Raw genomic sequence first — 27,946 nt, forward strand, 5'->3', positions numbered from 1 at the left:
AGTGTTGGCACAGAGGGATTGTGGGCAGTGTAGCAGATGGATGTAGGTGTGATGGGAGTAGCTCAGCACACTGACAATCATATGAGATAATACTGTAATATTTTACATTCTCCAGTTTTTTATTAAATTGTCTCTGAAGGTAGCTACCAAAAGCCTTTGGATATCCAGCAACAGGAGCTAGTACAGTAGCCTACAAGCAAGGAATAATTGACGACGGGCCGTTGAATTATTAGAAAAATAGTGCACACCCGAAGTGGTAGTGGACACGCGAAGCGACGTAATTTTACAAATACATTCGAAATAACTGAAATCGTTTGGCAAAGTGATAAGGAACTCCATGCAATGCGGTCAACACCTGTCTGTAACTACTTCAGATTCAAGCATTCAACAGCCAGCCCCGTAGTCTAAGCCTTTTTAATCCGCTTTTAACGGAAATTAAATTATTATATCTATTAATTGAATATATCTGTTTTAAAGTAAACAAACGTTAATATACCTGTCCATAAATAACCTAATTGTGTCTAAAAATAAACGAGGTTAGTTATTTTTACATGCAGAGGAAAATGGGCCCCATTTTGGAGCTATTTTTGTGGCTTACAAGGGTAATGTTACACTGGGTTATAAGGAGAGTAATTTTCCCGTCCACCCCCTCAAATACACGTCACAACCAGGCCATTAAAACATATTGTTCTCTGATAGCCATGAATGACTGAAACAACAGATGTGTACTCTTAAGTGTTGTGAAATTTGAATTATTACCTTTCTCTCTTTTTTGGTAATTTGAACATTTCCATCCCACACAAATCAGGTCTTCAATTTTCAAGAAGATGAAAAGGTAAAAAAAAAAAAAAAGTGTCTTCAAACCAGAAAGAATCAGGCAATGTGACCTTCCAAATGATAAGCATGCTCTAAAAGCGTGATAGCAATGCAAAGTGAGTTTCCATTCTTAGTTTTCTTCACAAATTAGTGGATGAAGAAGCTTGTCGCATTCCCAAAATGCATTATAAAGTCTTTGAAATACACAGTGCAACCTTTTGAACATATAGGAAGACCATTTCCCTTTACTTTAGGTTTTAGTAGGCTATTTTAATAAATTTCACTTTATTTCAAATTATTGGGATAGGTTAAATGTTATCACTTTTTCACTATGATGAATGTTGGGATCAAATTGGTGTGCTTGAGAAGAACCATCATTTTGTATCTCTTGCAATGCGCAAATTTTGTTACTAAGATACTGCAGCTCCGTTGCCATGGGTGCAGAGATACAGAGATGGTCAAGTATCGGCTTCTTGTATAAACCTGTAAACAAAAGAAAGAAAAAAAGAAGAATGTCTAGAAAAAGACATGGATACTACAAGTGAAACGCATTGAGCATTTCTTTACCAAAATTATATTTTGATCACAAAGGTAACAATTCTGTGGGTAGTAACATAATTCACAAAATTATCCACATTGTCCTGTCTGTGGAGTCCAAATTAGGATAATAAAAGTTTTGCGAAAGTGGTGGCAAAAGCAACATGAGCCAAGAAGACTTACCATCTGAACTGAATTTCGCATTGTCTTGGAAAGCAAGATAATTATCCAAGTGTTCTTTCGATTCTTCAAAAATGACCGAAGTTCAATGTAAATTAAAAGATGTACTGTACAAGTGAACAGATTATGAGCATTACACATTTTCTCCAAGAAACCCCATCCCCCATCTTTCTGATTTCAGCAGATGGCCGTGCCACCCACGTAATAAACAAAAAAGTCCAGTGGGAGCTCAGAGGTTAGGGTGGCATCTCCATCTCTCTCTCCCAAGGGCCAGGTCCACATCATCCAGCAAAACTTTTCATCAATATTGATAGCATATGTTCTGACGTCAAATGCTGTGGCTGTCCAACAGTCTGTCCTCTCTGTTCTTGTCATCCAGCCTCTCATTTGCATCCATTAGTTCAAAGGCTAAAAGATTTTGTTATTAGATCAGTAATAGACATAATTGCACAGGTTGGACATAAAAAAAGATGAAAAAGACAGTATTGATGCAGATAATGGCAGCCAGATACCTCATAGGATGTAAGATATTACAAACAGGAACTGTGACTCAGGCTTATTTAACCCCAGGACAAAGAAAAAAAGAAGAAGAAAAAAAATCACCTCTGGAGGTGATGGATGGAAAAGTGCTAGAACCAAAACACAACCAGGCATCTATTGCACCACACTATTCTCACTTACTAGACCACACTGCATTTAACACCAAGTTATCGTCGTTCTAAACACCACTTTTAACCCCGGGTAAAGGAACGTTTCACACTTGTAGGCTAATTTAGCCTCTTGCAATGTTAACACAGAGTTAACACCATTTTTACCCTGGTTCACGAGTTCAGACTTACATAATTCAATTATAGAGAGTAAAGATTATGTGTATTTGATGTGCTGTCCGAGGGGAGGGCTCCAAACTCAGAATTTGGACCGAACCCAGAGTACCCCCCCCCCCCCCCCCCATACCATGTTTGGGATAGGAATGGTTAGAAGTGAGGAAATGGAGTTGTGGAGGGATGCTGGAAAATTGTCATGGAACAGAGGTAAGTATGCTTTACATAACTCTTATCTCATTAATTGAGTTGATTAACTAAATGTGCTCCTCCTGTCTTAATTCGGATAATTATCTGAACGTGCTCCTCCAGACCTTTGTTAATAAAACATCATGTAAAGGAACTTTTCACACTTGTGATTTAGAAGCGTAGTTAGCACTACTTTTTACCCCGGGTAAAAGGAAGGTTTTACACATGTGATTTAGAAGTGGAGTTAGTACCTTTTTTTACCCCGGGTAAGGAACGTTTCACATTTGTAAGTTAGAAGCGAAGTTAGCACCGCTTTTTGCCCCGGGTAAAGGAACGGTTCACACTTGTAAGTTAGAAGCGGAGTTAGCACCGCTTTTTACCCTGGGTAAAGGAACGTTTCAAACTTGTGATTCAGAAGTGGGTTTAGCACAGCTTCTAACCCCGGGTAAAAATCTTTTGCTGTGTTAACCCCGCATTAGGGTGCCAAACTTGTACATTGTGAAACAATGTGGTGTTAGAATGTCACAGCTAGCAACAGACAACCAATCGCGTAGCCTGCTCATATTTGCGTGCTTTGGACAGTCATGGAAAGCATTGTCAAATGCGTTGTTCAGCGTTGTCAAATGCAGACAAAACCGCGACAATTTGAGTGTAGGACAGACCGTTTCATTCATACCTTTATGGTCTGAAATGTCCAGTCAGTTTTTGTCCTAGTCGGCAATAGGTAGGCTAATGATAGTTTTTATGTAAAGTCAAGTCAAATCACCTTCATTTATATTAGCGCTTTTAACAATATAGATTGTTTCAAAGTATCTTTACTGTGATAATAGGAAATTAATGGAACATAGATTGTTTTGACTTTACAGCAGCTCTAGAATAAAGTTATTGTCCAGCTAAAGCTAGTTTTGAATGATTCACTTCCGTTCCGTTGCAAAGATCATTGGTTATTAACTTAGGGGCCGCTGACACCGTTCTATCAGAAAACCCTTAATGCGCTCCGGCCCGCTCATTCGCACAACAACAGTGCCTGGCTCGAGAACGCAAACCTTTAAATAGGTCCCAAGGTGCAAGCCTTGAAAAAGTTTTGGGGAAAAAAATTATCTCTGCGTAAACTTAAAAAAACAAGCACGTCGCGTGCAGCGTTCATCAAATCAATAACAACTATGCCAATAAGAACCTTAACCTAGGGCTGTAAAGTGTGAAACGCGAGTTTATGAATACCCAGGATTAATTGTTAACCCCGGGTAAATTATGAGCGATGTGAAGCAAGATAACCCCAGATTCCGTTTACCCGGGGTTTTAATGACCCAGGGTTAACTAAGTGTGAAAAGCCCTAATGTGAACAACAAATGCAATAGCGTTCTTTAAAAGTTCCATAAATCCACCGAACACATAAGAATTGGTCTGTCCTTGAGCAATATATATTTAGACCTAGAAAACTGAAAGCGGTTTCAAACTGTTGCTGGTGTTAAAAATAGCCTGAACGACTAAAGAAAAAGAAAAAAGCCAGCACAGTTACAAGGTTGCAGTTTGAACAGGCTTCATCAACGGTAGGAGAGGGAGGAGGGAGGAGGGAGATGTGTAGGCGAGAACATGAGCTGTTCAGTGTTTCAAACTTTTACACACAATGCGTGCATGCAATTTCCTATGTAACTAAAATTTACATAACGGCTTTTAATTACAGCAAAATGCAAAAGACAATAATATTAATCAATTCGGTAGGTCGTGATATCACAGATGAATGATCAAAGCAGGATGAAAATAGAGAAAACAATTTGACCACAGAGAGCTCAGCAGATAAGATTCCACTTTATCACAATATATTGTGTACAAGTGTGTGAATCATAACATGACACACGAGTCACTTTTTACTTATGATATTACTTTAATTAACAAAGTTTGTTGAGATTGAACTTCAGAGACCATTATCTTGTCCTGATCGGATATTTTAAAAGGAGAGTTGCCAAGCAACAGATTATCTATTTTCTTTAAAGCCTACAAGAGTGGGGACCTTGATTATTTTGGTTTTAAAATAAACATGAACATAAAGGAGAAACTATAAAACCAGACAAGTGTCCTTCAAACCGTTCATTCTCTCTCTCTCTCTCTCTCTCTCTCTCTCTCTCTCTCTCTCTCTCTCGCTCTCTCTCTCTCTCTCTCTCTCTCTCCACACATACATCCAATCAATAAGAACACAATTTTCTGTTTTGTTCCGTTATTCATAATTATGCAAGTTTACTACGAAAAAGAAGAAAGGAAATAAAAACACTGAACATAAGTTGTACTGAGTTTTCAAATGTGAAATGATTATCACAAGAGTTTTAAAACGTTTTTCTTTCTTTTTTTTCTTTTCTTTTCTTTTTTTTTTTTTTGCTCTATTACTAACCATTTTTATTGTTTTTTAAATTGTATTACTCAACTTTGTCATAACTTTAGGCTATGTTTGTCTTTTATTATACCTTTGTCAGTAGTAAAATCAGTAGCCTATTTTACCATGTCAACCCTGTTGATTTTCTATGGTTAAAGAAATAATATTTTTTATAAACATCAACATTAAATTCTAGCGTAACAAAAATAAACTATATATATATATTTATATATTTTGATGGAGTTATCTGCCTCCTGGGCTAATTGCGTTAGCAGTCATAGTCGCATAGATTTAATTCACTAAAATGTATTTACACGAGATATACTCTCCTAATCCCGTTCTAAATTAGCAGCATTTTCCTCAAGCCTAAGCAGCAAGATTCTGTTACAGCAGCTCGCGGCCAGAAGCACCTGCTCTGAGCGCGCAACAGGGTGGAGAGTTTGGACCACTGCCTCCGTTTAGATTTGTCCAAATCTGGCTCTGCGTGTTGAAAGGGATCCCATATTTATCCTACGTCACCATTACAGCAGCTAAAATGCAGAGATACTTGGAGATCAGATTCAGATCCATTTATGCACGCCCCCTCCCATCATTTCTTCAGGCGCGCGCCCTATATAAGGGATCTGGAGGCAATGTTTCCATCAGAAGCTTCATGCGAAAGCGAGCGAGAGAGAGAGATCCATAGCACACCACCAGTAAAACTTAAGAGACGATAGAGGATATATGAGCAAAGAAAAAATGTTTACTTAGTAGGTTGGTTTATGCTCCAAAACTTAGAAGAAGTGGCGTCTGCCCCGAATGATGGCTGAGTAGCTCTAATTGCGTGCAGTTTTCACCCAAAATATTCGTCCGTTCCAACGATTCTTTGGACGCGAGAAAATGTACCGGTCCACTAAAGGAGCATCAAAGGCTCGGAGGGATCAAATCAACGCAGAAATTCGCAACTTAAAAGATCTTCTGCCCATCTCCGATGCCGACAAGGCTCGTCTTTCCTATCTTCACATCATGTCCTTAGCCTGCATTTACACAAGAAAGTCCGTCTTTTTCTCTCAAGGTAGGGTTAACTTCTTAATGTTAGAGTTTTTAGTCTCTTGAAAGCATCGTTACATGGTTTTCTAAAGAACTAGGTACCCTAAAAAGCTGATTCGACAGCATCAAGCTTTAAAACCCTTTACAATCTTTAATTTGTACAGGTTTAGAGCAGATCTGAAGTTTAGGTGATATCTGAGGAATCTCTGCCCCTGTCCAGAGTTCTGAAAGTAGCTGCTCTCTGTCTGTGGTGCTGATGTTGAGCAATTTGTGTGGATGCTGCATTAGAATGCTTTCTAATTGCTTGAGATTTTTTTTCACAATGCACATATTATAGTGTAGATCTTAATGTTTTATCTTTAAACTTTTGTTTTGTCTTCATCAGTGGCAGCAAGTCACGACATGAGTGGAAGCGCCCTGTCTTTGCCGGAACTCTCGGATCTGCTGCACACGCTACCAGGCTTTCTCCTAGTGCTGACGAGTGAAGGAAAACTCCTGCATCTGTCGGACAACGTGGCAGAGCACCTCGGCCATTCCATGGTAAGGAATATCAATGTAAATTTTAAAATCATCATAACAATTTGTTAGGTGCATGTTGAACATTTTAAAATGATTTCTGCTTTATTCAGGTGGATCTGGTGGCTCAGAGTGACAGCGTGTATGACATTATAGACCCAGCCGACCACTTTATCATGAGGGGCAACCTTGTCCCGATCACCACAACTGGCACAGGTAATTTACACTGTTGGTTTGACACCTCATTCCAACATAAAGAAATGAATGTAATTTGTAAAATAATAATAATGTTCACTCTTCTCATAACTCTTTTTGTCCAGACCGGCTCTTTCGCTGCCGTTTCAGCACTTCGAAGTTTGTAAGGAGGCAAGGATCAGGGAACAAACTGGCGTTGGTTCGGGCACGCTGTCTGCCACCTCCATACCAGACATCGTCCTACTGGACATCCAATCCAGTGTGGGTGTGTTTTTGCTCCCCACTGGAGTCCAGTGTCCCTCAGGTTCCTTCAGCTAGGAATCCTCTCCCCACCCCTCCTGCTGAGCAGTCTTTCCTCCTTTCCTGTTTCCAGTCTCAGCACAGCCGGGACATGAGAATCCATGCTGCTCAGGACAGGTACAGTAAGAGTCCATTGAATGTCCCTGTCGGTATATGATGAATATGCATTTGAGAGTGAGGGAATGATGGCGTTGTATTTCTCTCTCTGACAGTGTAAGCGTGTACCTTGGTTATGACATAGAGACTCTGCGCTCTCGCTCATGGTACAGTCTGATTCATCCTCGTGATCTCTCTCATGCCTCTGCACAACACTGCGCCCTGCGTGAGTACTTAACTTCATCTCTCAATATTTAAAAGTTAATACCATATATCAAAAAGCTGGTCTAGTAAATGTGGTTTATTAATTGGTTGTTGTGTCCTTTTTCAGTACACGAGGGTGGAGAGAGGCAAGTGGAGATGGTGGTCCAGGTAGAGGCAGCAGACCACACTTGGGTCTGGCTTTACATTGTTCTTCAGCTGGACACAGGAGAATATCCCATCAACAGCCACAACTACGTCATAAGGTATAAAGGCTATCAGTGTTTAAGTGTAATGTACTGTAAAATAAAAACAATTATATTTATAATTTGAGTTAATATTATCATCGTTAAGTAATAGTAATAATAATAATTATTAATTATTAATAATAAAATAAAATAATTAATATTATTATTTATATATTATTAAATTACAATAGTAATGATTATTTTTCTGTTTTTATTCATTTTAATTTATTCAATTTTATTAAAATACCTAAGATGTTTTTATACTATCTTATAACTGATATTATATTAAATATATTAAAACTATAATTTATTATAATAGTACTTGTAATAAATATTTAAACTGTTTTAACATTGATATAAAAACATGCTATAGACCAAATTCATAAAATTATAGCATACTTTGAATAATCATAACAATTTGTTATTTTCTCTACTCATCCCTCAGTGAGTCTGAAGCCTGGTCAGTGCGTCAGCAGTTGTACTCAGAGCAGAACCAGCTGTCTCTCCTGTACCAGGAGGCATGGCAGATCTCTGACCCTCTGTCTAGCCCAGACCAGGTCTTCACGCCCAGCAGCAGTGGCCTGTCCTCCCAGTCCTTTGACTTCAGCTTCACCACATCTGGACGGAGCTCCTCTGAAGAGCTCCCCAGTACCTCTGCCCCATCCAGCATGGCCCTCAATCCCCTTCAGGGCTTTTCTCAGGACGAAGAGAGCCCCCTGCAACCTCATGGCGGTCACCAGATGTGGAGATCAGCCATGACTGTATCTGTATCCCCTGAACATCTCAGCAACGTCAACATCCCAAGTCTTTCTACAGTCCCCCATTCCCATGTTGCCCCATCGCCCCTTCCTCCATTCAAAACTCCTCCTAAGCGCCAAAGCTCAGAGGAGTTTATTTACACGCCCCCTTACACCCCAAGACTCGGAGGGGGAACTTTCATGTTTGGTGATGAGACTTTTAAATCAGACCATAACAAAGCAGGTCAAATGAGGCAGTCTATAACCTCAGCGTCCCACTCCGCCAGCGTTGGTCCCGCTCAACACTGCCGAAAGCGTCTTTATGAAACGCTGCCTCCTACTCCAGACAGCCCAGGCAGTGATGAATGCATTCTCATGGCGCTGCCAGAGATCAGGGGACCTCTTTACATAGACGTCCCCCATTTCCCATTCAACGCCCTCCCCGAAGGCCTTTTAACCCCAGAGGCCTCGCCCACCAAAAAGCCCTGTTTGAGTTTCTTCCCTCAGGAAGAGGATACCGAAAGAGAGAGAATGGAGATCTCGCTATTGGCCCAGTATATTAGCACTTTAGCTGAAGGTTTCTGTCACAGCCACCCACAAAGCACATTGGCTCCCCCTCATCACGCATCGGTTGAGGGCCCAAACTCCTCACTGGCTCACATTGATGTCTTTATGTTTGAGGAGAAAGCAGTAGATGGCATCCCTCTTCCAAATCTGCCATCCACCTCCCCCGTACCTCCCTCACCTTACTCATCGGCACCGTCCTACGCTCAGCGCTCCCCTGTCCACGCGCAGGAGGAGGCTGCGACTTTGAACGGTGTACACCACTTCTGTAGCGTCCAGTCGACGCACCATAATTGCATGGCCGGGGGTGGGCCGCAGGAAGCAGAGAGACCCGAAGAGGACGTGGAGATGATGTCCTCCCCAGGGTCCACCACAGATCCAGCCCTTCCTGCCCTCACCCCTGCTCTGCCTTGTGCCCAGTCCCTCCTAGAGGAGCTGGTCGCCATGGAACCTGTGTTTGGGGCAGCCGCCCCGATGACTCCTGCCGAGAGGCAACAAGATGAGTTGTATCAACTCCCTCATCAAGGCGGACAACCGATCTTCTACCAAGGTGAGAAATTATGACGTTTTTGTGATTTCAAAATGACGTTCAAAGTGTCCCAAAGTTTCTAATTTGTTTTTTTCCTGTCTTTTCTTACAGATGGAACCAGTGATCACATGTTTTAACATAAGTCTGTGACTTAATCGATGAAGTATGGCATATTGTCATCTTTTACAAAGCTATTTTTCTGGGATAATGTGTTATAGTTAAATCAAAATGTGTTGAAAATATTTATTTATGTTTATATTTCAATATAATGAAGTCCCATGAACATGCATCCTATTCATATTGGACTGTCACTTTGGGGAAAAAGTACTTAAAGTAACAAAGGCAATTTTACCAAGTGCCACTTTGTATTCACTTATAGTGAAGACTGTGTTTTACTGAAAGAACCTGTTTATGAATCACAATTGTATCTTTTAAGTCATCGTAGAGTTCTACGGTCAAGTAGAGGATTGATTCCTACCTACAGTACTCTCTTTCTAATTGCTTTTCATTATGTCAGTGCATGAAAACCATAGAAATGCTTCATAATAAACAGTATTCCTTTATGTTTTGTCCTTTATGAGATTTCCAGACGTTATGTTTTATAGGATTTGCTTACACTCTTACAAATAAAGGTTCTTTATTGGCATCGGTGGTTCAGTGCAGAACCTTAAATATACATTGAAACTTTAAATTGCACGATACATTCTTAGAGTGTAGAAAAGGTTCATCACACTAAGAAAAGGTTCTTTGGCAAACGCAATGGTTCTTCTATGCTATGGCATTGCTGTGAAACTCCCCTTTTGGAAGCTTTACTTTTAAGAATGTATTCGATGTCTCATCTTTGTTTCCACAAAGAATATCCTTGAATTCGATGCTCTCTTGTTTTCAAAATATGTATATGAGAGTCAATTAAATGCATCAAAGCGAGGTTCATCGGTGTGTGTTCATTGTTGCTGCCCCCTCCATTGTTCCCTCCTCTCTCACCCCTTTCATTCACTGCCTTTTTAGTGTGTCGCCATGGTTTCCTAGGACCGACTGACGCAGATGATGAGGTGCTATCTGTTTTTCCTGACGTATGCTCTTGACTCAGAGGCACAGTGGAGACAATCAGCCTCCCACACACACACATATATGTCCGCCAAACACATGCTGTACAGTGAATAGTCAGCCTACACTTTCCCATTATACCTGGAAGCTCATGATAATACCCTATATGGCCTTTCCTGCCTCTCAATATCTGCTTCCATTTTATCTCTTGTTGCCAGGGGAAGCAATTTCTTCCTTTCGCAATCTCCACCTCCGGTGCCCCTAAACCATTGTTTGCTTGTCAATTATCCAGTTATGCACCTTTTTCATTGAGTCCGACGTCCGGTGCAGCGCTGACCCTCCCACACGGGACCATGGGCCAACTTTACCGCCCCCGTGTCCAGAAATATCCTCCATCCCATGAGTTTCATCTGAATAAAATTCTCTCATGTCTTGTCTTCCTGTCCTTGTGAGAATGATGGGCTTTCAGCAATGAAGAGGAATAAAAATAGCCCCGGAAAAAGAAAAAGAGGGAATGGGGAGCGCTTGGAAGGTGCACAAGGACTTCTAGGTGCTTATTCATCCTGCTTTCCTCCCACTCCTCCAATCAGTCAGCTGGGTTTCTTTTCATCCTCCCTCTTTCACACTTCTGTGCTTACTCATTCATATCGTCCCATTCATTAGGACCCTCTCTACTTGTGACTCACCCTTACCTCTTTAACTCGTCTCTCCCTTCTCTGCTCTCTCGCTCTTCACCCGTCCTCCAGATATGTCCACACAAATAGCCCGTGCCCACTTAAATCATAATGGAAATGCAAAAATTAAGATGCTCTCATCTTGTTTTCTGGAAAATACGATGAAAACAACCACCTACATTGTGTGTACTATTCAAAGAGGAACAAAACATAAGCTCTAATGCCATGGTGCAATGTCAGAAAGAACAATTTCCTCAATTAACTATATTGGCAGAAATTTAGCAAAGTAAACAAAACAAAAAGCTTTAAAATGAGAATTATTTCCTCCTCAACCCCAGGCATATGTTCATAGCAAGCAGCCATATCACCCTATAGCCCAAGACTGGTCACCCACTGAAGCTAAGCAGAGTTGAGCCTGGTCAGTACCTGGATGGGAGACCTCCTGGGAAAACAAGGTTGCTGCTGGAAGAGGTGTTAGTGAGGCCAGTAGGGGTGCTCACTCTGTGGTCTGTGTGGGTCCTAACACGGGGGGCACTATATTGTCAAAAAGCACCGTCCTTTGGATGAGATTAAACTGAGGTCCTGACTCTCTATCCCAGGATGTCCTTCAAAAAAAGAGTAGGGGTATAACCCCGGCATCCTGGCCAAATTTGCCCATTGGCCTCTGTCCATCATCATGGCCTTCTAATCATCCCCATATACACTGATTGGCTTCATGACTCTGTCTCCTCTCCACCAATATGGCTGCTGTCACATCATGGTGGATGCTGCACATTGATGGAGGTTGAGGAGATTCCTCCCTTCCAAAGCACATTGAGTGCCGAGAAAAGTGCTATATAAATGTAATAAATTATTATTATTATTCTCAGTTGTCCACCTCTCACGATGGCCTGCATTGCACCACCAAGTTTTATTTAATGTCTCTCTCTTTGATTTGTCAGTAGTATCTGCTGTAAAGACTGCTCAATGCTGACATTCAGTGGTCATTATTAGGAATAGTACAGAATGCTTTAATTATGTCCCCGTTTCTCTCTTCAGCAAATTTAACTTCTCATTAATAACAGACAAATAACCAAATTATTCTCTAAAACTATCTCTTTTCATTTCTGAAAAATGCTAATTTTGATGAATAAAACAAATATATTTATATTAAACATAATCGTACATAATAGTATAGTTAATAGTATACATAATAGTTACATAATAATATACAAAAAAAAAAAATGTTTTTTAATGTTTTGGTGTCAGTGTGAAAAAGAAGTAGCCTACACATTAGTGTAAAAAAAAAAGAAAAGAAAAAGAGTATCCCACTTATTGTGGACATAATATACTTTAAAATTTTATAGGCCAGTTTAAGTGCGAAATGAATGTAATGTTGACGGACACCACTGAATATTAAAATTAAGAAACATGAAAGTTTAGGCCTCTTTAAGTAAACTACAGTGGCCTTTTATTTTATCAACAGTATTAGGCTTTTTTTTTTTAGTATTAGTATTAGTTAGTATTAGACCATTTTTCAATCAAGGATTTTTCAAAGCACCACAAGTGCACATTCAATACAGTTAAACTTTTTCAAAAACAAACAAAATAGGCAATTTAATATTTTGATTCTCAGTGATATTTCACATAATTGTGCAGTCTGAATGGACGAGTGTCAACAACGAGTGTTAGTTCATTTGCAGAGGTGGACAGTAAAAGTACATTTACTTGAGTACTGTACTTAAGTAGGCTAAACTTTTTGAGTATCTGTACTTTACTTGAGTATTATTTTTTTCTGGAAACTTTTTACTTTAACTTCACTACATTTTCGGACACAACCAATATCTGATTAACGTGAATATTATTAGGCTACTAGTCTTCTCGACTAGATGTCATCCCTTTTTTTTTTTCTTTTTTTTTTTTTACCTTGTAGGATGTTACAACTGTCATTTGAGCTGAACAAAACACGAGGAAATAAAGAGGCCATCTCTGTTTTATGGTTTTCTGCATGTCAACAAAATGAAATGATTTTGAAATGTTTAATGTTTGAAATGTTAAATAAATGTTTAATGATTTTATTTTAGATTTTAATGATATTTTACAATAAAATTGTTTCACTGCTTAATAAAATAAAATAAATTAAAATAAAATATAAAGCTAAACGACACTTATGCATGCATTAGCCTACAACATTTCCTTTTTTTATTTTTCGAGAATTTCAACCTTTTTCTTGTAGCCTACAACCTCCGGAAACACCACAGACATTTGTTTTACTTTGAACCCCACAAATAGTATAAAGATTGCTTATAATTCATAATATTGTTCATGATATAAATTGTATTAAGCCGTTTTGTATTAATTGCATTTCTTAATGTATTTCTAAATAAAAAAAAACATTTTACAATCGTCACTGACTTATATTGTGATTATTGGCCGGATTTACGACATGTAAACGTGAAAACCCATCCACTAGATGGCAGTATTAGGCGGTTTAGTATAGAGCTCGTCGCTGGTCTGGGATCGAGGAAGATTCCTCCGGGTCGATGACGTATTTTCAACATGGCGACGAGCATGTCGCTAACATAACTGTGTTAGGGTGAAATAATTCGTCCTCTTTCCTCTTTTGACTGAAAACTAAAGTCAGCACTTAAGAAACGTCCGCTATTGTGCTTTAACGCAACGTACATACAGGTAAATTAAACATAAAAAGAATAATTTTACACTGTCACAGTGTGTTTCACTATGTTCCACAGCTAAACTGAGATGATACACATCGTATGATTCGATTTTGCAGTTGTTCATACAGATGAATTAAGAATGTCTTTTCTTGGAAGTCTGAGGCCAATGCTCTCGTCTGTTTTGCAGGGTGAGTCTTTGCAGCATCATTTGATTAACTTTTAAAATAAATAATTGAAATGGTTTTAAAATAAATAATTAAAATGAATGATGCCACTTTCTACTATATTATTTTCTCAGCGTCGCAGTCTGTACCTTTCTGGGCTGGACCCGTCTTCACCAGGACCATGGCCACTCTCAATCAGATGCACCGTAGGGGCAAGCCTCCCCCACCTCGTCCAAAGATCAGTGCCACTTTTGGACATCCACAGCTCAAAGCTGTAGTTCTGAAGACCATGATCAGGAAACCCAAGAAGCCCAACTCAGCAAACCGCAAGTGTGCACGAGTACGTCTGTCCAATGGTCAAGAAGCCGTTGTGTACATCCCAGGGGAAGGACACAACCTCCAGGAGCACAATGTGGTGCTGGTGAAAGGAGGGAGGACACAGGACTTACCAGGGGTCAAACTCAAGGTGGTCAGGGGGAAATATGACTGTGCACATGTCGTAAAGAAGAAACAATAATTACCATGACTGCGTATAACTGGATATATCTTCATGACTGTAATAACAAATAAACTTGGTTTGAAATGTCAATCATGATGGTCAAGCCTAATTCGTACAGATATTCCACCCAGTAGTGAGCTGATCCTACATTATGTCAATCAATACTCTGACAAAAATAAAAGGATTTGTTGGTCTTTGCTGGTACTATTTCCTGACATAAGAAATTATTATTGAAGGATCAAGGATGATTATGAGTTGGTTTATCTCATACAAACAAACTGCAGTCTGCATGTTTGGTATAACATGCTATACAAACAATGATTCACAAATTGAATTCCAAGAAGTAGGGTTCAAAGAAACCAACAAAAACAAAAAAACAGTTCCTGCTGTAAAGAGTTTGTAAACCACGCACACCTAAAACACCTACATGTAATGTGTTTTTTTTTTTAAATTGGGCAGAAGTCAATGATTGGGAAATAAACACTGCAGGAATGTCCTTTTATGGTAGGCTACAACCAGTATTATTCTAGTTTCACCTGCTGCTCGATTTGCCTGAGCCTGAGCTTTTCTCTATTGGAAAAACAGAATCCAGTTTGGCAGGGTCCTGCTACTGGGCTTTAGGTTTTCCTCATATGACTTTCAACAGTCTTTCAGGCTCTGCTTGCACATTTACCTCAGGTATGTTTTCTTTGAAAAGGTATGCTAAATATACATCTATATATTATATACTGTAATTTTACATTGAACTACATTTAGTGAGGTTTATGCTTATAATCCACGCCGGACGCATCGTCTACTTTTCGTCAACGCGACGCAAGTGTACTGTCTGCTGCTCTCGTCCTGTGTAAAATAGAGTAAAAGCAGAGATACAGTCTAAAAAAGCAAATTCGATTCTTTACATTTACATTTTTATCGTAAAGGGTTAGTTCAAACAACAATGAACATTTTTATATATTTTTTTAGCCTTATGTTTTTCCAAACCCGCGTGACTTTCTTCAGTGGAACACGATAGAAGACATTTTGAAGAATGTTGATATATAACCAAACCGTTTTGGTTACAGTTGACTTCTATTATGGACAAAAACACATTTTTTCAAAATATCTTCATTAACCACAGAAAAGGGAAGTCAGGTTTGAACCCATATGGTTTGGACGACATAAAGGTGAGTAAATGATACGACTTTTTTTTGTGCGAACTATCTCTAATGTAAAATGTATACGCATTGTGGACATTTTTAGACTAATATATTTTACCGTAAAACAAATAGTAGCCTACCTACTGGATAAGAATATGATTTTGATTAAAAATCAAGAGCACGTACAAAACCTCTGTGTTCCTTTTCAGTGCAATGGAGGCCATATATGAAGTAGAGGTTACCACAGGCTCCATGACCCACGCGGGCACTTTTGACAAAATATTCATTACTCTAATTGGCACACATGGAGAGAGTGAGCGGACCAAGCTTGACAGCCTTGGTAGAGATTTTAAGACTGGCATGGTGAGATATATATATATTTAAAATGTTCAATTTAAAACAGTTAAAATGTGCACAAGAAATATCTGACTGAAATGAGCCATCAGCTTCTCTAACTGTAGTATTGTTTTTGTTTGTTTTACCTAGAAAGTAAAGTACAAAGTGACAACCAGGTTCACAATCGGCTACCTGCTGCTTATCAGACTTGAGAAAGATAATTTCATGTTCTTGCCAGAGAATGACTGGTTCTGCTCTCTGGTAAAAGTAAGAACCCCCGAGAAGGATGTGATCCATTTCCCATGCTATCGCTGGATAGCAGAGGGGGAAGTGATTGAGCTGCGAGAGGCCAAAGGTTTGTGTATATATATATATATATATATTATTGATAAATACCATTGTTATCATTGTTCTAAGCAGTGATCATTTATATTTTACATACATACCATTCAAATGTTTGGGGCCAGTAAGATTATAAAATAAATAATACTTTTATTCAGCAAGGATGCATTAAATTGATCAAAAGTGACAGTAATGCCATTTATAATGTAACAAAATATTTATGTTCCGTTCTTTTGAGCTTTTTTTTTTCAAATAAATGCAGCCTTGGTGAGCATAATAGACTTCTTTCAAAAACGTTAAAAAATATCTTCCTGACCAACTTTTGAACTGTAATGTATGTCTTTTCTGACTGGGATTTTCTGTCGAACTTGACTTCAGTAACTTTCTGTTACTTTTATAATGTCTGACAGCTACAAAAATCTATGACGAAAAATATTCACAAGTGAAAGAGCACAGAAAAAATGAGATGAAGCATAACAAACAAGTGTACCAGTAAGTTTGCACGACCAAGATTTGTCTTTGCAATAATTTTGTGCCCTCCTCATTGTTACATGTGTTTGTGTATCTTTGCTTTTCCTCGAGGTGGACTGAGTTCAAAACAGGTCTCCCACAGTGTACGTGTTTTCAGGAGCCCCTGTCTCTTCCCTCAGTGGTCCGCTTCTCTTTCACTAAAGACATGGATTCAGCTTTCAACAGCTCAACTGCGTAAGGTTCCTCCTAACCTACAACCCCGTTTTCAAGGAAAGTTGGGACATTTTGTAAAATGCAAAAAAATCAAGAATCTGTGATTTGTTAGTTCTCTTTTCTCTTAAGTGACAAAAGTACAAAGAGAAGATTTTCAATGTTTTTACTGACCAACTTAAAATCAGCCAAAAAAGTTGGTTACCACTGTCACATCACGTTTCCTTTTAATTACACTTTTTAATCGTTTGGGAATTGACACACATATGCAAGTCACCCAATCCGTTTGCATTGATGCACCCCCATACCATGACAGATGTTTGGTTTTTTTTTTTACCTGTCACTGATGAAAGTCTGGATCGAGAACTCAATGTCCATTTTTTCCAAATTCAATCTGAAACGTGGACTCATCTGACCACCACACACATTTCCACTGTCTTTAAGACCATCTGAGATGAGATTAGGCCCAGAGAACTCGCAGGAAATGACAACTTGTTTTTTAAAGTACTCCTTAGCACATGTGGCTATATTTAACGCTGTATCATGATGGTCTCTCATGCAATGCCATGTGAGGGCTCAAAGGTCACACATTCAACAGAGGTCTCCTGCCTTGCCCTACACAGACTGAGATTTCTCTTGATTCCCTGAATCTTTTCACAATATTATGTATGGTAGATGGTGAAAGACCTAAATACTTTGCAATCTTCCACTGAGAAATGTGATTTTTGAATTGTTGGACATTTCTCACTAAGTGGCACGCCATGATCCATCTTTGCTTACAAAGACTGAGCCTTTGGTGGATGCTACTTTTACACACAAATATGATACCCTCACCTATTACCAATTCACCTGCTCATTGTGGACTGTTTTAAAACAGTTTAACTTGGATATTCTATAATCTTTTCACCTTTATTTTCCTTTTGTCCCAACATTTTTGGAGTGTTTCAGCCATCAAAATAAAAAAAAATTATATTTACAAAAAACATTGAAAATCTTATCTTTGTACTTTTGTCAGATAAATAAAGTTGAAAGAGAATTAACAAACTAGATTCTTGATTTTCTTGCATTTTACAAAATGGAAATGGGGTTGTATTATTATTATTATTATAGGTATTAGTATATCCTGCCTGGTCACTTCTTTACACCAATGATGAATTTATCTTCCAGGCTTGGTGAGATCAAAATGAAGAAACTGGTGAAAAAACCTGATCAGTGGGTTCAAATGGAAGACATGAAGAGTGCCTTTTGGCCATCTCAAACCACTATCTCTGGTATGATAGCTGCTAAAGTGATCTGTTACACTGATATGTTGACATCAGATGCCGAGTGCAGTAAAACTGAAATAATTCTGTCAGTTTTGTGGTTGCAATCCTTTTTTTAATAGAATATGTGCAGCTGCACTGGATGGATGATGAATTTTTTGGATACCAGCTCCTAAATGGCCCCAATCCAATGATGCTCCGCCGATGCACTGAGCTTCCTCTGAACTTTGCTGTTAATGACGGTATGGTGCAGCCTTTTCTAGGGAGTGGAACTTCTCTTACTCAAGAGATGAAGGTAAAACAATATCAAATTTGCTCTCTTGCTTTCTCAATATGAATGCAACACAAACTATAAATTGTTTGCTTTTTTAACCCAACAGCAAGGAAACATATTCTTATGTGACTATAAAAGACTGGCAGATTTACCGGCTCAAGTCATCAATGGGAAGCAGCAGTATGTTGCGGCTCCACTGTGTCTGCTATACAAGAACCAATTGGGCAAACTTCTGCCTATTGCTATTCAGGTATTTGCTGGGTTTTACTGACTTAAGACAGTATCAGAATGGACTGGACCAAATCTTAAAATATGTGTATTCATTCTGGCATCTTATCACCCTTTTATATATATATATATATATATATAAGGTTAAAAAACAAACATACGACAACAAACAATTCCCTGAAGAAAACCTTACAAAATAAAATAATATTAGTATTTTATAATAATATCAGTATTTTTAAACTTCCTTAAAACAAGATACATTTTATTTGAAAAGTATATATATGAATAAGGTTTATTTTTCTTAGCCCACTGATTTTTTTTAACAGAAATCTAGTGAGGTTAATACAAAATTTTGTGAGGTTTATGTTTAAAATCTGTTTTAAAAATATAAATATAAGATTTTAGATAAAAGGTATTTTAATCAGTTTAAAAAAAAACTTATTTTCCAAAGCAATATACTTAAAATAATAAATAAATAATTAAATTTAACAAATGTACACAGATCAATTTTATCTAATCCGAATTTAGATTTGATCTTGCTTTTAGGATGTTTAAACATTTTCTCTTGGAAACGAGACAAAAATGCTGATTACATTTTTTTGTTTTAGTGTGACAGACATGGCCAGTAAGATGGCCAGTAACAAAATAACAAACCAACCTTGAAGATTGTTTATACTTTCTTAATCTTGCTGAGTATGTATTGTTAATTTTACAGCAAATGATTAACTGTGATTCCCATTTGGTCTGTCATTGCTGTGTCAGTTGCAACAACAGGCGTCAGACGACAATCCAGTTTTCCTGCCTAGCGACTGTGAGTATGATTGGCAGCTTGCCAAAATCTATGTGAGGAACGCAGACTGTCTTGAGCATCAGGCATCTTTCTATCTGCGCACCCATCTGTTGGCTGAGACCTTTACAGTGTCATTACTAAGGAACCTCTCGGCCGCTCACCCAATACATAAGGTACTCAAGATACTGTCAGGTGCAGCTCATTTGTTTACAGGACCTTTTTTAATACTTCTGAGTATAAACACACTTGGACCAAAGAAATATACATTACAGCTCAAAGAAATCAGTACAATACCTGACATTCTGCCATAACCTGGATGAGTAAAACCTTTACAGTGAGTCTCAAGATCTGATGTATTAAAGAGGCCATATTATGCCCTTTTACATAGTTGTTTTTGGGGTCTACTAGATTAGTTTTTCACGCTTGGCAAAGCACTTATTTTTCACATATTTTAAATTGTCGCAGCACCACTCTTCCTAGTCTTTCAGTAACGTTCTGTTTCGTTACTGTGTCTCTGAAGCCACTCCTTCCGAAAAGCGTAATATGCTCTGATTGGTCAGCTGGGTCACTGTATTCTGATTGGTCAACAACTTCAAACGTGTTTCGGAAATTTCACGCCACTTACCATAACCACTCAAACAGCAACATTACACACCAAAAAAAGTTGAAAATGTAAAAAAGCATAATAGGTCCTCTTTAAAATCATTATGACTAATTTTCATATCTGTGATTCTCTCATAGTTGCTGATGCCACACACACGTTATACCCTTCAGATAAACACCCTTATTCGGGACAGACTTATCGGTCCTAAGGGTGCTGTCACTCAGGTATTGACTTAGGACATTTTTATTTTCATTTATTTTTTAATGAACACAATTACTTGCAAATCATTATCACTTCAGAATACCAGTATTGGAGATGAAGGGATGACCGATCTCATGAAGAAGGCGCTCTCAGACCTGACCTACAGCTCTCTCTGCCTGCTTGAAGACATCAGTGACCGTGGTCTGGAATCTATTCCCAACTTCTTTTACAGAGACGATGGACTTCAGATCTGGGGCATCATAAATGAGTAATTTTTGCATAATTACATTTCTTTCATGGCATATTGAAAGCATTCTTCAGTGTGCCAAATACAAATCAGATGACTTTGTGGTGATTTTGGTGTCGTTCTCTAGTTTTGTAAGGAGCATGGTGGAGTTTTATTACAAGAGTGACGGTGATGTGCAGCGGGACACTGAACTCCAGGACTGGATCAAGGAGATCTTCATCAATGGGTTTCTTGAGAAGAGCAGCACAGGTAAGTAAAGTGATATGGCCATAGGTGTGATGTCATTATATTTTTCATCATCAATCATCCTTTTCATCTCATTTAGGAATACCTCAGTGTTTTAGTACAGTGGAGGAGGTCATTAAATTTGTAACCATGGTGGTCTTCACAGTTTCAGCTCAACATTCTGCCCTCAGAGCAGGACTGGTAAGTTTAAAATGAACTGAAAATGATTCTACTTAAAATATATATATATATATATATATATATATATATATATATATATATATGTATATATATGTGTGTGTGTGTAATGATCTACATTTTTTACTTAGTTTGACTATGGTAATTGGTTTCCCAACGCCCCTGGCTCTCTAAAAAGACCCCCTCCTACATCTAAGGGTAGCTCAGACAAAAACACCCTGCTGGACACTCTACCTGACATGAACACCTCTGCATATCTAGTATCAGTCTTTTGGCTCTTGAGCAAACCTTCATCAGATTTAGTGAGCGTTTCCTACTCAACTGATTGCATTATCCCATTTGTTGTAAATAATCACAAATCCCTACAAATTCGTTCTAATCTTTTATGCAGGTTTCACTTGGGCAATACCCTGAGGACTACTTTTGCCAGACGGCTCCCCAGAAAATGATCAGAGATTATCAAGCAGAGCTGTCCTTTTTGAGTGAGTCCATCAAAGACAGAAACACAGGGCTGCAAGTGCCTTACACGTACATGTGCCCTGATACAATCAGCAACAGTGTCAGCATTTGACACAGAGCGGTGTGTGACTCAGGACTAAAACATGATGTTTTAGTATTATTTTACATGCAGTCCCCTGGTTTCACAGACAAGGGCTTAAGCCTAGTCCCAGACTAAAATGCATGTTTGAGGTGTTTTAAACGAAAGCATATATTAAAATATGTTACTGCCATTGTTTTGTGTCAAGATGCACATTAGTGAAGTTTTTTTTCTAGGACACATTTATAAAAGCTACTTAAATGTCCTAATTGAACTAAGGCCTAATCTAAGCCCTGTCTGTGAAACCAGGTGTTTATTATTATTTTTGAACATGTGTATGTTAATTTATAACATTTAAAAGTGAATTTAAAATCATTTTTAAACCTAAATTAGGATGAATATTTGTTTACTATATAATAATAATAATTACTCATTTGTCTTTATTGATTTGATTAAGATGCTGTTTTGAAACATGTAAAATTTCTAATTCAACATTTAAGTTATAAAACTATTCTGATGAATACATTTTTAATTCTTTGAAATTACTGTGTATATATATATACTCTCATTTGTCAATATTGACTTGATTTAAATGCTGTTGAAATCATCCTAGATAGTGTTTTAAAAATGCACAATAAATAAATGTATTTTAAAAAAAGAAGCATCAAAACCGACTTTTGAGCAGGTCTTTATTTTTTATTTTATGGACAAGTGCTACAAATATTCCATGCATGTTTAGGTTTGATATGGAATAATTCCTAATAACAGCATTTAATACTATCCCCACTTTAAATGTATGTACTTTTACGCCAACATTCCCATGAACAGTCTTGAATACAAAAGCTGCAGTAACAATATCCAAATGCAATAACAAAACTCTCCAAAAAACGTGATTGAACAATTCTTAGAGTGTTTACACACAATTTGTCTTATACTGATGAAAAAAACAAACAAAAATGCCACTGCAAGACACTCAATGTAGACCTGGATGATATACATTCTTAACAGATTATTTTTCTACCACCTCAATCTTTTGGCAAGAGACAATGCAATAGCGTCACTCTCTGAAGTTTGTCAACTTTTAACCAACACATCAGTGCTACAGTTGTGGGTTAAGTTCATCAATGCACCGCTTAAGGTTTTCCGTTTTTTCCGGGAAGTGGCCTTCTTTGATTTTCTTAGTAATGTATCGTGTCGTCTCCTCCCTTGCATTCTGGCTAGAACCAGTAGAGATCTGAAGGAGGCTCTTGAGCAGCTCCTGGTTGGCCTCCACAGACAAACCCAGCAGAAAGCGGAGAAAGATATCAAAGTTGCTGTTCTTAGAGCTTAATGCTTTGTCAACTGCACTCTTGAGTAACTCCGTCAAGGAAACCTTTAAGACCTTCAGCTTGCTCTGCTCAAGGATATTCTTCCCATGTTTCTTGAAACAGAAGAAAACATGAAGAGCAGCGAGGTATTCCTGAATGGTCGGATGAGCAAAGCAGCTCACCTTCTCGGTGTAAATCATGTACTTCTCTCTGTAATACTCAGTGCAGAGACCGGTGCAGGCCATGGCCGGGTACGAATCCGGCAATTCAACCTCGTCCCAATGTTCTTTCTCCATCTGAAACTCGTTCTTCTCAAGCATGCTGTAGGACAGCTTTGCAAGCTTAATGAGCAGCTGATCAGCAGTAAGACCTTTGGTTTCTTCAGTGGGGTCATTCTGCAGTTTCTGAACGGACATTTGAGTGTGACGATGCAGCATGATGGTGTACAGATTGGTAAGAGTTTTGGGCACCTGTGCTGATGGTGCAAGAGACTGAAACTGTCGCTGCAGCACTTTAGATGCCACCCAGCAGAACAACGGCAAGTGGCACATAATAAACAGCGTCTTAGAAGACTTGATGTGAGCGATCACCCTCTCAGCAAGGTCTCGGTCTACGATCGTCTTCCTGAAATAGGCCTCTTTCTGTTCATCAGTAAAGCCACGAACCTCCACAAGTTGGTGGACGTGTTCTGGTGGGATCACATCCAGAGCTCCTGCCCTAGAAATGATCCACACGAAGGCGTTATAGAGCAGGTTCCCCCTGACGAGGTTAGTAATCAACACTTTCACACTCGAAGGCCTGCACGCATCACACCAATATGCTGTTCTCCGGAAGGTAAAGTGGATTTGAGTGTCATCTAGGCCGTCGAATATGAACATTACTGGGCAGCCCTCAAATTCGAGAGTGTCTATTTCCTTCATCTCTGGATAGAAGGTGCTGATTAGAGAGAGGAGGGTATGCTCTCCTTCCAGCATCTTGTTCAATTCCTTGAACTGCAGAGGAATGAGAAAGAAAATACCTTGGTGGACTTTTCCATCCGCCCAGTCGAGGATGAAGCGCTGCACTGCAAATGATTTGCCACTTCCTGGGACTCCTCTGGATAACACCGACCTTATGTGCCTCGCCCTCGTAGTCACAGCGGGAAATAAGTCATTTCCGGTTAATGGCGTCCTGTTCACTTTGCCAGTCTCTTGGAGCTCTTCTATCTTTGATCTGAACTCATGCTCGCTGTTCACTGATGCATTAATGCCATCTGTCATGTAAAGGTCTGTATAGACAGATTCAAAGGGAACTGGCTGTCCTTGTGGACCAAAACCCTCATACACCATCTCATACTTCTTCTTCAGAGCCAATTTCAACTCGTAGCGCACTTCGTCTGTGAAACATCCAAATGAAAGACTTTAAGACAACTGTTTGAAATGCACTGTAATGCTTTAACGAGGATAAAATAATATGACTTACTTCTTTTGCATAGTCCTTTCATATATTCAGTCAGTTTCTTAAAGTTCATGACCTCAAATAGCGCCAGAGTGATCTTCAGAGACACCTCAATATCACAGATCTCCAGCATCTTATCCACCAGATCCACAATATCAAGCCCATCCAGGGGATCACGGAAGCGCTCTGGATATCGTTCCCACATTTGTTTTTTGAAGTACTTTAATTCGTCCTGTGCAAGTTTCTTTAGGCAGATTGTGAGGGCCTGAGATGTAGCACAGAACGATAGTTTTCTCAACTCATTGTAAAAGGCAACTGATGGTAATATTGTGATTGCTATAAATGGATGTCCATTGGTTGTAGGCCTTACCTCGAAAGCAAATTTCACCGTCATCGCTGGATGCCTTTTCTCATTTGGATCTACTACCAACTCTGGTTTTACAGGAACAGGGACTTTTTGTTGTTTCAGGGTAGCTTCCTTTCTGATCTTCTTCCGTGTGCTTATTTTAAAAAGGAGGAGTTATTTAGAATATTCAGGTGAGGATAAATGAAAACTACACGAACACCACTGTTCAAAGGTTTGGGGTCTAAGATTTTTTTAATGATTTTGAAAGAATTCTCTTATGCTCATCAAGGCTACATTTATTTGACCAAGAATACAGTAAAAACAGTAATATTGTGAAATATTATTACAATTTAAAATAACTATTTTCAATTTAAATATATTTTAAATTTAATTTATTCCATGTGATGGTAAAGCTGAATTTTCAGCATCATTACTCCAGTCACATGATCCTTCAGAAACCATTCTAATATGTTGATTTGTTGCTCAAAGAACAATTATTTATATTTACTTATTATTATCAATGTTGAAAATAGTAGTTGTGCTGCTTAATGTTTTTATGGAAACCATTATACAGTATGCATTTTTTTCATTTTTTTTTTTTTATAAAGATAAAAAGAACTGCATTCTTTTGAAATCTAAATCTTTTTTTAATATTTAAAATACTTTTGGAAAATTTTAAATTTACTGATCCCAAACATTTGAATGGTAGTGTATTTTATAAATTACTTAAATAAATAATATGGATATAAAAATATGCAGTGAAAAAAAATACAATATTATGTTAACTTTAATCAAAAATAAAAGGTTCAGCTAAATGTTTAATTTTCCCTCCCACATTAAAATGTATTTTAAAATTAAAATAAGTGTACAAGTATAAATCTGTACAACAAAAATGAGTATTTTAATGAAAATGTAAGCATCATAACCAAGTGTGTAAATACATTAATCATTTAAATTATATAGGCCAGGCTTAAAATTCAAATCTTTTTTTTCTTTTTAACAATATGTATAATCTCTATACGACTTCTGAGTTGTATACCAATATTTGGCCAGAATGATACAGATGCATCATGTGACTTTCACTCACCTTTCTTCAGCATCACCCTCTGGATTCATGTCCTCATCACTACTATAGGGCTCATTGCTAGAAGCAGACGAATCCCGTCTGCACAACAGAACCCTGTGGAAAGCTGAAAATCTTAACCAGGGCAACCAGAATTACAAGAATAGCAACCTAAACCACAAACACAAAGAGAGCAAAGTCTCTGACCTTTCAAACAACCCATTTTAGGTATCATTTTCATACATACGCTATGCTACATATCTCACTACTGCTCAAAGTCTAAATCCTCTTTTTAAAATGCTCTTATCTTCAACTTTATGATGAATATATTAATTCTGCAAGGAAAGATGACAATATGAAGGATGGCCCAGGTCTGGACTTATGTCTTATAATCTTAAAAACAAAACAAAAAAACAGACAATTCTTCGGGCTGAATGAAAGTGAAGCAAACTTACTTTGTGCAACCTTCTTCATGCTCCTCTCTTGTTTCTGACCAGCTGTCACTTTGCATGGAAGCGTAACTGGGTGCAGGGGACTCAGCTCTCTCCACGTATTGTCTGGTGAGAAAGATAATTGTAAATGACATGTAAATATAAACATGAAAAAGACAATCAAATGAAAGCGAATGAGATTTAATTAACCAAGGTAAGCAACACTAAACGTAGTACACAAATACTGGCGTGTTCCTGGTCTTACCAGCAGGCGGCGCACTTACACAACAGTCAAGCATGCGTGCGTCTAAAATAATGCACGTCAACATGGATATTCCTTTCTGAACCCTATCACACGAATATCAGATATCAGAATACCAAAAACCATATTACCCCACAGGATCGGAGTATCCGAGGGTGAATGGAAGTGTCCTCTGAGGAATGAAGTCGTCCTCTTCATCCCCATTTTCACTCCCGAAGGCGGAAGCCCCGATTCCTAATGGCAGACTGTTGTCTGACGCCATGTCTACTCCGTCGTCGTCCATCTCGTACTTGCAGCGTTTCCCCCGCTTGTCAGAAGCAGCTTGGTGTTTTTACCCTGTTAAAAGCAATACGCAGATATTGCAAAGTTAATTTGCCTTTCATGTGAATGGCACATGTATCCTCCTGTCGGAGGGCTCCAATATTGCCCAATTTTTCCTTAAATAAAAGTCTTTTTTTGTTACAGTAGTAACGCTTAACCCCTTTAAAACCCTGGTTAAGTAACGTTTTACACTATTTTACTACAATTTGCGGCGCATTGATAGTGTGAAATAATGATGCTAATGTCAGCGAGTTTACTGTTGCAACTGTCAACAGCCAATCACAAACTGCCTCTGTGCAACAATGAAATATTCATATTATGTGACTAATGTACACGCACATAAACTTTAAAATGCGCTGTTTTACTTTTGCCGTACTTTTGTACGAGAAGACTCGACATAGCTAGAGCTAATCTTTACGTGTCGTCTTTTCTAGAGAACTAAAAGAGAACTTTTATTAACTAGCTATAACTAGTTAATAAAACAAGTTGCACTGGTCCACTCCATGTTGCCGTTGGCCTTATAAATATACAAACAAGAACGATTGCATTAGGTTTATCTATGCACGGTGTGAAAAAATACGTTAATTATGTTGTAGAAAGAAGACAATATTTGGTTAGCCTGTTTCATGGTAGCTACAAGAAAGTTTTGTATCTTCACTTTATATGACCTTATATGTGGTCAAATGAGAGCTTTAGAGAAGATATCGAATGATTTCACCTTTGTTTATTGCAATGTTTCTGGATCCGCAATCGTCTCGATCCCACGTCTGGTTCACATATAATTCCAGAAGACGAAACGAATAAAACCGGTTGGTTAACTTTAAATGATAGCCTATCTATTCACAAAATATTTTCATCTGTGATTAATTTCTGGGCCCGTATGCCACTACAAGCCCGTGTATTAGCCTACACTTTACCAGCGAACAAACATCTACCAAACACGCACCTATCACTTTCGGTTTGAAGTTATAGGCCTACTTCCTTATTTTCTTAAAGAGACAGCAAGAAATTTTAGTGAAGTAGATTTTGTAAGTGTATTAACTGTAATCTGTCACCTGCTACTTTTAGTGTCTCTGGGAACAGATCAAGCTTTTATTCTGATGTTTTGAGCTGGTTGTGTGTTTCAGCAGGAGCATTGTGTTTTGTCACATATTATTTGCTTTAGGTTTATATTTGTGTTATTTATTCAGTAAATATGTGTAATGTTTAATTAAGTCATATTTTGGTTATTTATTGGCTTGTAGTGTTGGCTATTTATTATAGCTTTCTTTTTAATTTCCCATTTTCCCTTTCTATTTTGCTTCCCCATGTTAAAAAAAACAGAGGTCTTCAACAGGGTTCTGCCAATTA

At 38.3% G+C, this 27,946-nt stretch overlaps 4 protein-coding genes across 5 annotated transcripts; 3 read left to right on the top strand and 1 right to left on the bottom strand.

Annotated features, from left to right (window-relative positions):
* Positions 1-5,651: 5,651 nt before the first annotated feature.
* Positions 5,652-9,600, top strand: npas4b (neuronal PAS domain protein 4b). Its single transcript, XM_084138097.1, has 8 exons — positions 5,652-5,965; positions 6,326-6,480; positions 6,570-6,672; positions 6,777-7,068; positions 7,164-7,273; positions 7,379-7,514; positions 7,942-9,347; positions 9,438-9,600. The coding sequence occupies exons 1-8, from the start codon at positions 5,791-5,793 to the stop codon at positions 9,461-9,463; spliced, it is 2,403 nt and encodes an 800-aa protein (XP_083994223.1). The 5' UTR covers positions 5,652-5,790; the 3' UTR covers positions 9,464-9,600.
* A 3,968-nt stretch (positions 9,601-13,568) lies between these two features.
* Positions 13,569-14,457, top strand: mrps12 (mitochondrial ribosomal protein S12). Its single transcript, XM_084138152.1, has 3 exons — positions 13,569-13,717; positions 13,821-13,892; positions 14,003-14,457. The coding sequence occupies exons 2-3, from the start codon at positions 13,844-13,846 to the stop codon at positions 14,383-14,385; spliced, it is 432 nt and encodes a 143-aa protein (XP_083994278.1). The 5' UTR covers positions 13,569-13,717; positions 13,821-13,843; the 3' UTR covers positions 14,386-14,457.
* Positions 14,458-14,878: 421 nt separating this feature from the next.
* Positions 14,879-22,311, top strand: LOC311098041 (hydroperoxide isomerase ALOXE3). 2 transcript variants are annotated; one of them, XM_084138099.1, is made up of 15 exons: positions 14,879-15,045; positions 15,713-15,866; positions 15,990-16,194; positions 16,592-16,673; positions 16,764-16,886; positions 18,030-18,133; positions 18,247-18,419; positions 18,505-18,648; positions 19,389-19,589; positions 20,158-20,244; positions 20,320-20,489; positions 20,596-20,717; positions 20,794-20,894; positions 21,023-21,193; positions 21,283-22,311. In XM_084138099.1, the coding sequence occupies exons 2-15, from the start codon at positions 15,717-15,719 to the stop codon at positions 21,460-21,462; spliced, it is 2,013 nt and encodes a 670-aa protein (XP_083994225.1). In that variant the 5' UTR covers positions 14,879-15,045; positions 15,713-15,716; the 3' UTR covers positions 21,463-22,311. The 2 variants fall into 2 exon arrangements, with proteins under 2 accessions (XP_083994225.1, XP_083994226.1); XM_084138100.1 differs by having other exon boundaries at positions 14,980-15,530.
* nlrc3l1 (NLR family, CARD domain containing 3-like 1) lies at positions 22,105-27,566 on the bottom strand. The gene is made up of 7 exons (XM_084138098.1): positions 27,315-27,566; positions 26,407-26,611; positions 26,038-26,139; positions 25,607-25,699; positions 24,544-24,673; positions 24,198-24,438; positions 22,105-24,111 (listed from the first exon to the last, which is right to left on the bottom strand). The coding sequence occupies exons 2-7, from the start codon at positions 26,556-26,558 to the stop codon at positions 22,529-22,531; spliced, it is 2,301 nt and encodes a 766-aa protein (XP_083994224.1). The 5' UTR covers positions 26,559-26,611; positions 27,315-27,566; the 3' UTR covers positions 22,105-22,528.
* Between the last annotated feature and the right edge of the window lie 380 nt (positions 27,567-27,946).

This window comes from Abramis brama (genome assembly GCF_963993115.1).
Source record: "Abramis brama genome assembly, chromosome: 15".
In the NCBI taxonomy this organism is placed as follows: domain Eukaryota; kingdom Metazoa; phylum Chordata; class Actinopteri; order Cypriniformes; family Leuciscidae; genus Abramis; species Abramis brama.

What these genes read in the sequence shown, in the direction of transcription:
- LOC311098041 (XM_084138099.1), top strand. Translation starts at nt 15,717, where the DNA reads ATGGAGGCCATATATGAAGTAGAGGTTACCACAGGCTCCATGACCCAC. An exon ending in ATCTGGGGCATCATAAATGA is followed by an intron (nt 20,490 to 20,595) that starts GTAATTTTTGCA and finishes GTCGTTCTCTAG; the next exon opens with TTTTGTAAGGAGCATGGTGG. An exon ending in TCTTGAGAAGAGCAGCACAG is followed by an intron (nt 20,718 to 20,793) that starts GTAAGTAAAGTG and finishes CATCTCATTTAG; the next exon opens with GAATACCTCAGTGTTTTAGT.
- nlrc3l1 (XM_084138098.1), bottom strand. Translation starts at nt 26,558, where the DNA reads ATGGACGACGACGGAGTAGACATGGCGTCAGACAACAGTCTGCCATTA. An exon ending in CGGTGAAATTTGCTTTCGAG is followed by an intron (nt 24,439 to 24,543) that starts GTAAGGCCTACA and finishes GCTACATCTCAG; the next exon opens with GCCCTCACAATCTGCCTAAA. An exon ending in GAAAGGACTATGCAAAAGAA is followed by an intron (nt 24,112 to 24,197) that starts GTAAGTCATATT and finishes GATGTTTCACAG; the next exon opens with ACGAAGTGCGCTACGAGTTG.
- mrps12 (XM_084138152.1), top strand. Translation starts at nt 13,844, where the DNA reads ATGTCTTTTCTTGGAAGTCTGAGGCCAATGCTCTCGTCTGTTTTGCAG. An exon ending in GCTCTCGTCTGTTTTGCAGG is followed by an intron (nt 13,893 to 14,002) that starts GTGAGTCTTTGC and finishes TTATTTTCTCAG; the next exon opens with CGTCGCAGTCTGTACCTTTC.
- npas4b (XM_084138097.1), top strand. Translation starts at nt 5,791, where the DNA reads ATGTACCGGTCCACTAAAGGAGCATCAAAGGCTCGGAGGGATCAAATC. An exon ending in AGCACCTCGGCCATTCCATG is followed by an intron (nt 6,481 to 6,569) that starts GTAAGGAATATC and finishes TGCTTTATTCAG; the next exon opens with GTGGATCTGGTGGCTCAGAG. An exon ending in ACAACCGATCTTCTACCAAG is followed by an intron (nt 9,348 to 9,437) that starts GTGAGAAATTAT and finishes CTTTTCTTACAG; the next exon opens with ATGGAACCAGTGATCACATG.